Source organism: Montipora capricornis, chromosome 13, assembly GCF_036669925.1.
Source record: "Montipora capricornis isolate CH-2021 chromosome 13, ASM3666992v2, whole genome shotgun sequence".
Taxonomy (NCBI): domain Eukaryota; kingdom Metazoa; phylum Cnidaria; class Anthozoa; order Scleractinia; family Acroporidae; genus Montipora; species Montipora capricornis.
Genome location: NC_090895.1, coordinates 37,322,801 through 37,333,240, shown reverse-complemented (window position 1 = coordinate 37,333,240; position 10,440 = coordinate 37,322,801). Strand labels below are relative to the sequence as shown.

The following is a 10,440-nucleotide window of genomic DNA, read 5'->3' as shown; positions in this document are numbered from 1 at the left end:
ACCAAATCCTCCTTAAGAGGCTAAGAAAATATTTTAATTTCACGGAAACAGCTGTTAAATGGTTCTCCTCTTATCTGCTTGGTCGATCTCAGCGAGTTTCTATAGCGGATGCAACATCCGACGTCTAGAGTATGGTGTTCCCCAGGGCTCTAGATCTATACTAGCTCGGGCCATTGCTGTTCACTCTCTATATCGCACTCTCCAAGATGTAATACGCAGCCACGGTCTCGACTCCATGTTCTATGCGGACGACGCCCAAATCTACATCTCCATCGACGATCCTAAACACTCTGTTGACTCAGTAGAGGTTCTAAGGGGATGCATCAATGATGTTTTCGCATGGAACACCAAGAACATGTTAAAATGCAACCCTACAAAGACAGAAATATTACATTTCACGTCGCGATTCAACAGGCAAGCTTCAGTCTACGAAACATTATTGTTAGCAAACACCCTAGTAAAAGTGAAAACAAAAGCCAAGAATTTGGGTGTCATCTTCGATAAAACCTTGTCATTTGCTGAACACATAAACGAAATGTGTAAGAAAGCAAGATATGCTATAAGATCATCGGCCGTATTCGAAAGAATCTCTCTTTCGATGGATTGAAAACCTTGGTAAACTCCTTTGTGATATGATTTCCAGACTCGATTATTGCAATAGCCTCTTATATGACATCCCAAAATACCAGAGAGATAAGTTACAAAGAATTCAGAATACCGCAGCACGAATGATAACAGGAGCCCGCAGTTCCGACCATGTAACACCTATATTAAAGAGCCTGCACTGGCTACCTGTGGAAGTAAGGATTTACTGTAAGATTCTTCTTGTCTCATATAAAATCTTGAATGGACAATCTGCTGGGTATCTGGAACCCCTGATTAAGGAATATCATCCAACAAGAGCACTACGATCGTCATCCCATTCGCTTCTATGCACCCCGGTCATAAAATCCAAAACATACGGAGAACGTGCATTTTCTACTGCAGCACCTCAATCATGGAACGCTATCCTTGAATATGTCAAAAATGCTGAAAGCGTTGTTTCATTTAAGACAAAACTCAAAACGTTTTTATTTAGGAAATTTTTCTATTGATTTTTGTGCTTAAGTTTAATGTATAATGTGTCGCATAGGCTATTTTTCTTATCATGATGTAAAGCGTATTGGGATATAGAAATGCGCTTAAAAAAACCTATGTTATTATTATTATTATTATTATTATTATTATTATTATTATTAGTCAATCGAGTGGGCTAATCCCGTTCGAGGGGCTCAAAAATTAGAGAAATTAAGCATAACGTTTGCTGCTTGTCATAAAAGCATGAAAGTTACGTTATTCAAACTTGTCTCTCTCTTTTTAAAAGATGTATTATACATGGTGCTAACACGCAAGAAATAAGCTCATATCAACAGAGTTTCTTCTATTTTTGACATAACGCAAATTTTAGTCCGATGTTTGCCGTAAACATGATGCTTAATCTCCCTATTAACAATAGAAATCTCAAACTCGTACAGTAAAAGGTTGAAAAGGTATGTAATTCTCAATCATATTTTTTTTTGCGCGGACGAATTTGTTGCTTGTCGGAAACCCCTACTTAAGTTACAAATTGAAAAGAATGCCTTTATTTGACTAATAGAAAGTGGTGTAATAGCATAATTGAGCCTTTGTGAGGATAAAAGCAATCTTTCCATAATAAAAAAGCGTCGTTTTACTTTCGACCTCAGTCTGCGTTTTATTGATCACACTAAAGTTCTAACAACGTCTATAAACAAAATTCAGCCTGACCATTATGGTGATACTTTGGCCAAAAAAATCAATTCTTCTTTTTCTTTCGATTTCAAAACTATATTAACTAAGCACCAAATGACCCAGGTTTTAAGCCATGATTTCACAAGATACCTGTTTTTACTTTAACTCGAATTATGCTTACCACCTTAAAATTCTTGAGAGAGCTGAATCGAGGAAAAAATGACGTCAAAGACTCACAAGTTTAAGAATGCAATGCGTGTGGACGCGGCTGCATTAGATTTGCAGCACGGGCTTTCAAACTTTCAAACTCGTGTTTTGCAGATATAATAAGCATAATTTACACGCCGAAATTTTATAATATAGTGAGTAAATGACGTCACGTTTCCCTAGATCCAACCCTCTGAGGGCCAATCGGTCAGTTCAGCGGACTGTGAAATCCAAAAGCATTTGGATCAAAATCAGAGCTCAAAATTTTGTCAGTCAGGTGTTAAGCAAGCACACTTTCAAAATCTGAAGAAAAAAAGAAAGTGATGCTTTGATCATAGTAGCAGCACTTTAAATCTTACTTGAATGTACTCTCCGATTATGATCTTGGAACGGTTATCCTGTTGCATAGACCAATTCGGCAAACTCATTGTTGTACCCAATTCAAATCTCTAGGGGTTAAGATGCTTTGTGTATTGCATTTGCATGATAATGTAGCATTCAAATTTAAATGATATGGTAATACTTGGAACAAAACGTTTATTCCCAAAAGATTTGAATTGGGTACAACACTGAGTTAGCCGAATCGGTCTATTATCACTCAATATTGCCTTTCGTTTATGCATATGAAGCGTCATTACGCTAAAATCAATGTAACGACTCTTACAATCACAAACGAAGCGGTGCGATCAACCAATCAGAATCCGAAGATATTTCATGAAAATGGTATAAATGCTCGAAGCGCGGTAATGCGCTTGCTTGCAAGTGGAAGTGGTTTTGGTATTCGTTGGTTGAAAAAGTGGGACGAGATCTCTAGCCAAACAGTAAGAGAAATTGTGTCAATACATGACCATAAAAGGAACGGCCACCCAATGCGTGTGCACGAGTTGACCAGAAAGGTCTTGAAAATATCGTCCCTATTTTTTTCAAATTTTGTCGAAGAGTTCGAGGGTTTATTGAACTGAATGTGCTTGAATAGCGTTGATCGTCATCAGAACTGAGTTTGCGGAATTTTTTGCTTACAGTATTAAGTAATTATAGAAACTGAGGTCTTGTGGGCGATAATCAATTAAGATTTTGCGTTCGCAAGACTCCTGCGATGATTATTTTCGTGGAATTGTGATGTCAACTAGCATCGGCAGTCGGTTCCTACTGCGCATGTGCTTCAGCTGACACAGTCCCTTTGAACAGCGATCTGTTGAAAGATGTACTCTCGCTCCTCCACTACAATATTTCAGCATTGACATAGTTGGTTTTGAAATAGAGCCTTTGCCTTATAAAGAGAAAACCTCATAAGCAAGATATTCTATTCCAAAGCTTTGCCTGAGGCGTTTATTATGAGAGACTATCCTCAGTCTATCCTTTGTATACTTTTATCATTACCAAAATACATTTTCTAAGGTGGCACTATCAAATTTGTCACATCACACTAATGCACAAATGGAACGAAAGTCAAAATGTGTTATTTTTCGTCTCTAAAATTAACTGTGTAATGATATTGGTAAAACAAACGACAATTTTCACAATAGAGCAACCTCGTTCTCACGACCTCTCCCTTGGCTTCGGGGCCCGCCACAACCCAGAAGCCAAGGGAGAGGTCCTGTCCTGGGAACAAGGTTGACAATTGGTACAACAGGTCGTTTGAAGCTACGTTCTTGACTAAGGAACTATGTGCTCGAATTTTTAATCAACAGGTGTTCGATGAACTAATAGCATGCGTGAAATAACACATATCTATACAAGATGCAAAAGTAAAGGCATCACAGCAAATTCCACTCAGTTACAGTATAAAGGCGTTGTCTTTCTTGACTCCCTTTCTGTTTGCCCTTTTTTGTACCAATCAGGTGCTCACTGTGACATTTAAAGCATAAGAGACTGATCCACCTTCGTTTGTAGCCCGGCAAGTATATATTCCCGCTTGAGAGGTCGTGATGCTTGCAATATGGTAAAAATAGTTAGTCGACGAGTTCTGCAATACTGCTCCATTCTTAATCCATGCCACATACGGTTGAGGGTAGCCGTCTGCATTACAATGCAGATAAACTTGATCGCCACTAACGACGCTCATCGAAGTTTTATAAATTGTGATACTTGGAACACCTATATGCATATGTGAAAAGTTAACGAAACGAAAATATACTAGTGAATCCTTTTGGAATGAAATGGCGCGTAACAGTCGAGCACATGCTGTAGAAGGCAAGGGAAGGGAAAGTAGGGTTAGGGAAAAAGGGAAGGGGAGGGAACGGGAGGCAAGGGGCAGGGAAAGGAGGAGTGGGAGAAAGAAGGGAGGGAAGGGAGGGCAGGGAAAAAGGGATGGGGAGGGCAGGAGAGAGGGGAAGAGCGAGGGAACTGACATGAATAGGCCACTTTCGATATATTAAAATTCAGCTTGAAATAAAGGTCTAGAGGACAAAGAAAAAGGAAAGTGGATGATATGTTAATGTCTTTCAACTTGTTTCTACTGTTTCTGTCCTCTCTGCCTCACTATCAAACTGAATATGGATATTTCGAAAATGGCCTATTGAAGTGAAGTCAAAAGTTCATCACCCAAGAGTAAGATTTACCCAAATTGGCCTAGTCCCCCCATCAGCGTCAGAAAAGTATCTATTATTAAACCAAGTTTTGCGGGAAATAACCAATAGACCAAATCGGCTAACTCAATTCAAACACATCACATCATTTGAATAGAATGCTGCATTATAATGCAAATACAATACACAAAGAATCTTAACCCCGGGAGCTTAAAATTGGGTACTACATTGAGTTAGCCGAATTGGTCTATTATCTATTTTTTTCGCAAAACTTGGTTTAAGGACGGTGCCTACTAATTCAAAGGTGTTTTTGCGCGGTTTACTGAATATGCGGGAAAAGCAGATCTTTACAAGTGTTATTGAAATCCAAAAAGAAAATTTGGGGTAACCACGCATTTTTCGAAGATAATTAATCAACAATATTTGTAAAAAGTTGTAAAATACAAAGGAATGTATGGCGTTCTTTTCCAAATTGAAGCTCAATTATCTCTGAAAAATGCATGGTTACTCCCAATTTTCTTTTTGAATACCAAGATCACTTGCTAAGTTCTGCTTTCTCCGCATAGTTTGGAACCGCGCAAAAATATCCCTGTATTAATAAGCGCTAGCAATAGGAAATCCGAGTATCTCGAGATGTGCAGAACGTATGCGCAATAACAATAGTAAGCACCGTCCTTAAATATAGATTCTTTTCTGACGCTGACGGGGACAAACCTGCTACCAGATTCTTACATCAAAGATACTGGACTCTTGAGCGTGAAGTGACGAGAAGTAAAGCAAAACCAAGTAAAAAGGATTCACGAGGGGTCATGTTGCAGCGACAAAAAACTTGTGTAGTGCACTCTGAGGCGACACCAGAAGCCCATCACCCGGAGCGTGCAACTTACCTATTTTCGTGCAACGACGTTTTCACAAGTAAGGTTATTTTTAGATTGAATTTCCCGCTAATGAGACTCCCACAGGAGCCCGATGACCAATTACAAGAAATTAAGCTGACGTCATAGGGTCACCGAACCGGAACTGCCTTTGTTTTTTGACCTAATTCGCGGGAAGGGCTAGTCTAAAAATAAACCTACTTGTGAAAACGCCGTTTCACAGACGCTGTATGGAAGTTACACGCTCCAGATAGCGGGGGCATGTAACAGGGACAAAATCGCAACATGTGCACACTTGAAAATGTTGCGGGTACATGTCTCAGGATATGTTGCAGCGACATGTCCCCTCGTGTGATTGATACTTTTATAATTGTGCAACACCAATTTGGGGGTGATCTTGTCCCCGCGACGGGTCCCATGAAGTCCAACAAGTTGAAATTCGTGGGACTCGTCGCTGCAACACATCGCTACAACATATCCCTGAAACATGTACCCGCAACATTGTCATGCGTGTGCAAATGTTGTGACTTTGTTCCTGCTACACGTCCCCGCTACACGACCCTAATGCGTGTCGCCTCAGGGTGTCCTACACACCTCTTTGTCGCTGGAACATATTGCTGCAACGTGTTCCTGCAACATGACCCCTCGTGTCTGCCCACCTTATGGGGCATTCGAAAATAGAGAATTAGCATTGTCATGTTTCACCCACTGTCAAGTGGCTTTTATTTTGTGCATAGCATTCGGGGATGGGTGGGGTCACTCTGGTCTGCGACAACTCCGACAAACCAGGAGCAATTAAAAAAAGTGGTAAACTTCAAGCGCGACTCACTCTAAGGCGGAGGGGAATGGACAAAGTTTTGCTTGAATCCTTTATTAACCAACTCCAACGGCCTGCCGCAATTACCTATCCGTTAATTGGGACAGAGTCCGTGTATGCCTTTTTATCTACTATATGCAGAACCGATACTCTCTCTATTGAAACTCACCGATTAGTGAAATGGGACCACTCTTGTATTCATCACCCCAGATCAGCACTTTGCTGCCATAAGTTATTGATGCATCATTGCGATTCACTTTTTCGATTTGGAATTTGATATTCATTTCCCTCGAGCTTATATTTTTAGCAAGCACACTCAATCTGTCTTGTATTGATTGTGCAACACTTGGATTTTTGTATGAGAGAAAGTCCTCCAGAACTGATATATATTTGTTTAACATATAACCGTTAGAATCAAATTGTCCCCACTGGATCTCCTCGAATAAATTGCGTTGGCCAGTTCCAAACTTAAACCTCCAGTAAAAGACCGCGTTGCTGCCCAACCTCACACGTTTGACACTGGAAGGTTCTCTCAAATATCTATTCGCGCTGGATTCTGAAAGAAACCAAAAGAGCTAAAGTAACAAGCATGAAGATTACACACGAAACCGAGGAGCATCTCGCCGTCTTAATTCAAAAATGAGGCCGACTTGAAATCCCTAGGATCGCAAGAAATGCTGCATTCCGACAATTTCATTCGTAGTGGTATACTTGAAAACAAGTAATCGGAAGATCACAGGTTCCACTCGTGTGAGGGCGACGGTCGAGGAAAACGTCACCTCAAAGTATAACTTGGCTCTATCATAAGTATTTCCTGATTATTCAGTCTCGTGCCCGTCCTACAATGTGGGCGAAGTATCCTAAAAATAAATTGGTACAAGCGGCTTCAGAGTTAAAATAGAGAATGAAGGCTTCTCTATTGCATGCTTACGTTGACGTCAAAACCTCAAATTTGTTGATTTCGCGTCGTCGTTATGCAAAGGACCGCCAAGATACTTTCTAAAATCCGTGACGTGCAGCACAATTATTTATGCTCTTTTAACCAATGGTATTACTGTTTTGTGGCTATGTCGTAGTCGTAGCCGTCGCCGTTTTTTAAATTCCCTAAGGCCTGGAGGTCATATTCAGAAAATACTTGAACACAGAGATAAATAGAGAAGGGGTAACTTACGCGCTCCTGCAAGAATAACCAGTGTGCAGACAAGAACACAACTGGCTGCAAGGACTGTGGTTGCTTGGAGAACGGGCATTCTGTTTCAATCCAGTTTGATACGTAACTCTATAAAGAAATAGAGAGATAGAGAGAGGAAACGAGTGAAAAAAAACAACAAAGAAAAACCAAACAAGGAAAAAAAAAATACAATTGAAAAAGGTTACATAGGCTCTGAAATTGATACTTTTTGACCAATGCCTCGAGCTTGCTTAAGGCAAAAAAAAGGAAAAATTGACGACAGAAATGAAACTGTCTAGTGCAATAGAGCGACTTTGGTATGACCTTGAAAAAGTGTTCGCAATTTGTTTCACGGACCAATGTTTGGCAAGATTAATAAAGTCTCTCCTTATTCTTATTATTGTTTGCAACCGCGTTCGCTAAGCCAATGAAAATTCGCGCTGGTTTGTTTTTGTTCGATAAACCAATTAAATGTTTTGCAATTTTTGTTTACGTTCTATTTTTTACATTTATTTTTCGAGGTCATGTGAAAGTCGCTCTAACACACCTGAACCAAATTCGTGCTACGCGCGAGGTAACCCTATCGGTTAAAAACACCGAACTTTAATGAAAAACAACGGAGTGGAAATCAAATACCTGTCATTTCGACAAAAAGCTACTTGGACGCAATCCCACTTTAAATTCCACAAGTAAATTCCGACACCAACACACACAAAAAAAATACCCAATTCTTTTAACTCCCGCGTCCATTCCGTTTGATGTTTCGTTTGATAAAAAACTTTATTTAAGCGTCTAGTCTTCTTGCACTAGAGTACTAATTGGGGACACTGTAAATCGAAATCAACAAATTAACGCAAATCAAATCAACTGTTGGTTTTTGAGGAGAGGGGAAAACCGGAGTACCCGGATAAAAACCTCTGGAAGCAGAGTAGAGAACTAACAAACTCAACAAACATATGACGCCGAGTCTGGGAAAGGAGCCCGGTCTGCAAAGCGAATGCTCTCACCACTACGCCCCCAAAAAAGTAATAATTATTTTATGCTGCGCTTTCACATATCAGTCACACTAAAAAGCTCGAAAATGCGGAAGAAAAAATGAGTGGCAAATAAATGCAGGGTTTCAGGGTGGAGAGGGATCTGCGGTGACTGGTCAGGTAAACAACATTCAGTTTGCAATATGAAACAGTTACTTAAAGGCCTTTACGTTAAAGCTCATCCCAACGATTTCACACTGAGCTACTAACTCCAAGATGGGTTCGAGTTTCAATTGTCGCACTCAAAAGTCCGAAACGTAACGGCGTAGTTTGACAGGTGAAGTGTTTTTTCTCTTGATAGATGCAAGACGTCACCCTTTCCATACAACTTTACAGGTTAAAGGTACTATCCAGGACAATTAAATAACAGACTTACACCGTTATAAAGTTGTTCAGGTGTTAAGCGTTGATTCAAACCCTACAGCTACAAATACTCTTCATCATGTTCTCATCAAGTTTTCGCTTCTTTCAGAAATTTGCATTCCGATGGGAAAAGGTACTCAGTGAATTAGTTTCACGAACAGAGGGAAAATGATAAAATAAATTGTCTTGTAGGTTTGGACGTTTCAATTAAAACTTACCTCTTTATTCCAATCTGTAAACCAGTATATTGGATCACCAAAGTCGGATGTCTTTTTCTTTTTCTTCTGTTATCACTGGATCTGGGATGTGTCGGGGGATGGTCTCGGAGCCTTTTATATGATTGGTCAACATTGTATGAACTGAAGTTTAAACTAGTTAAGCCTGAAATCGGAACTGCATCCGTCTTTGCGAACGTCCGAGGTTCAGTGTTTTGAATACCGGAAAGACTGGGAGGTCTTTCGCAAGTGAGTTTTGACTCTCTTCTTCAATACTGTGTCAACAAAAGAGGTATTTGAGGATAAGGAGATAAAAACGCGTTTTTGAATTATAGATTCTACTAAATCCACGTTGGTATGTAAAAAGGTAGTACTAGTGCGCTAAAAAATCAAATGGAGGGTGAAATAAATGTAGAGGGGTGTCTATAGGAGAAATTGCTTAAATTGTCCAGATAAGCGTTATGTCAAAATGGGTGTTAAGTTACGGGCACGAGTCGGCCAAACCCCACATAACGACCCCTCCAAATGTCCATTCACGACTGAGAGCGTTCGTCTCTAAAAGGAAACAGGAAAAAATCGCAGTAATTAACATTTTTGCTAGGATTTTAATAGATAAACGCCTATCCAAACCGGACTGCTTTTTTAATTGACAAGAATAGACAGGGTCATCATATTCCTGTGGTGAATCACTTTCAAGGTGTTTGCTCTTGGAAATTCAGATTCCATTAACTATGTTTAGACACATCATGTTTCGTTGCAGCACTGGACACAAAAAACGACAAAGCACAAAACACACCGAGATCGATATGAACGACTGATTTCTTGCCTAGAAGAAACGTGTGATGTGTTTGGAATCAAACCACGAAACGATCAGTAGCGTTTCCTGTGTTTGTTTTGAGAAAAGGATGTTTGCTTTCGACCAAACCCCCGGCAACACCCCCAAATCCGCCCAGTTGTGCGCCGAAGTTTTTGCCCCCAACTGTTTCATTAAAAGCGATTTTGATTATGTCCATAACATTCACTTAAACTTAAAAATAAAAATTTTGATTATTTCTAAAAACACATTCCACACTGGATGAACATACTTGGCATATTGAGTGATATCTTAAAAATGTCACTCTGTTAACGAAGAGCACAGGAAATAGAAGCTTGGTCAACATTTCCGTACGGATTTCGAGGCATTAGTTTATCAGTTCACCTGTTTATTTATAGTCTAAGTCCCTTGCAAAAGTGTCATCTCCTTTGCATAAGGTCATTTACCTTAAATAAGAGGCAATAACTAAACTTCTCCATCTCTAAAGCGGTCAAATCACCTCAATGAACTTGATAAATCTCTCTCTGTTACCCATACCGACTAATTTGTAAATAGGGAATTAATCTGCGAAAATGTTCCAAATCCATTTATAACTTCTTAAGAATGCATTGTCCTTAACATTCCCCAAGTCCACAAGGTCAAGCAAACCCGTCTTTCTACTTTTTCC

At 39.7% G+C, this 10,440-nt stretch overlaps 1 protein-coding gene across 4 annotated transcripts; it reads right to left on the bottom strand.

Annotated features, from left to right (window-relative positions):
• Window positions 1-1,706: 1,706 nt before the first annotated feature.
• Window positions 1,707-10,346, bottom strand: LOC138028998 (pregnancy-specific beta-1-glycoprotein 2-like). Of its 4 annotated transcripts, none has more exons than XM_068876654.1 (4): window positions 8,963-10,346; window positions 7,348-7,455; window positions 6,346-6,732; window positions 1,707-4,053 (listed from the first exon to the last, which is right to left on the bottom strand). In XM_068876654.1, the coding sequence occupies exons 2-4, from the start codon at window positions 7,424-7,426 to the stop codon at window positions 3,794-3,796; spliced, it is 726 nt and encodes a 241-aa protein (XP_068732755.1). In that variant the 5' UTR covers window positions 7,427-7,455; window positions 8,963-10,346; the 3' UTR covers window positions 1,707-3,793. The 4 variants fall into 4 exon arrangements, with proteins under 4 accessions (XP_068732755.1, XP_068732758.1, XP_068732756.1 ...); XM_068876657.1 differs by lacking the exon at window positions 8,963-10,346 and adding an exon at window positions 8,758-8,902; XM_068876655.1 differs by lacking the exon at window positions 8,963-10,346 and adding an exon at window positions 7,574-7,700.
• Between the last annotated feature and the right edge of the window lie 94 nt (window positions 10,347-10,440).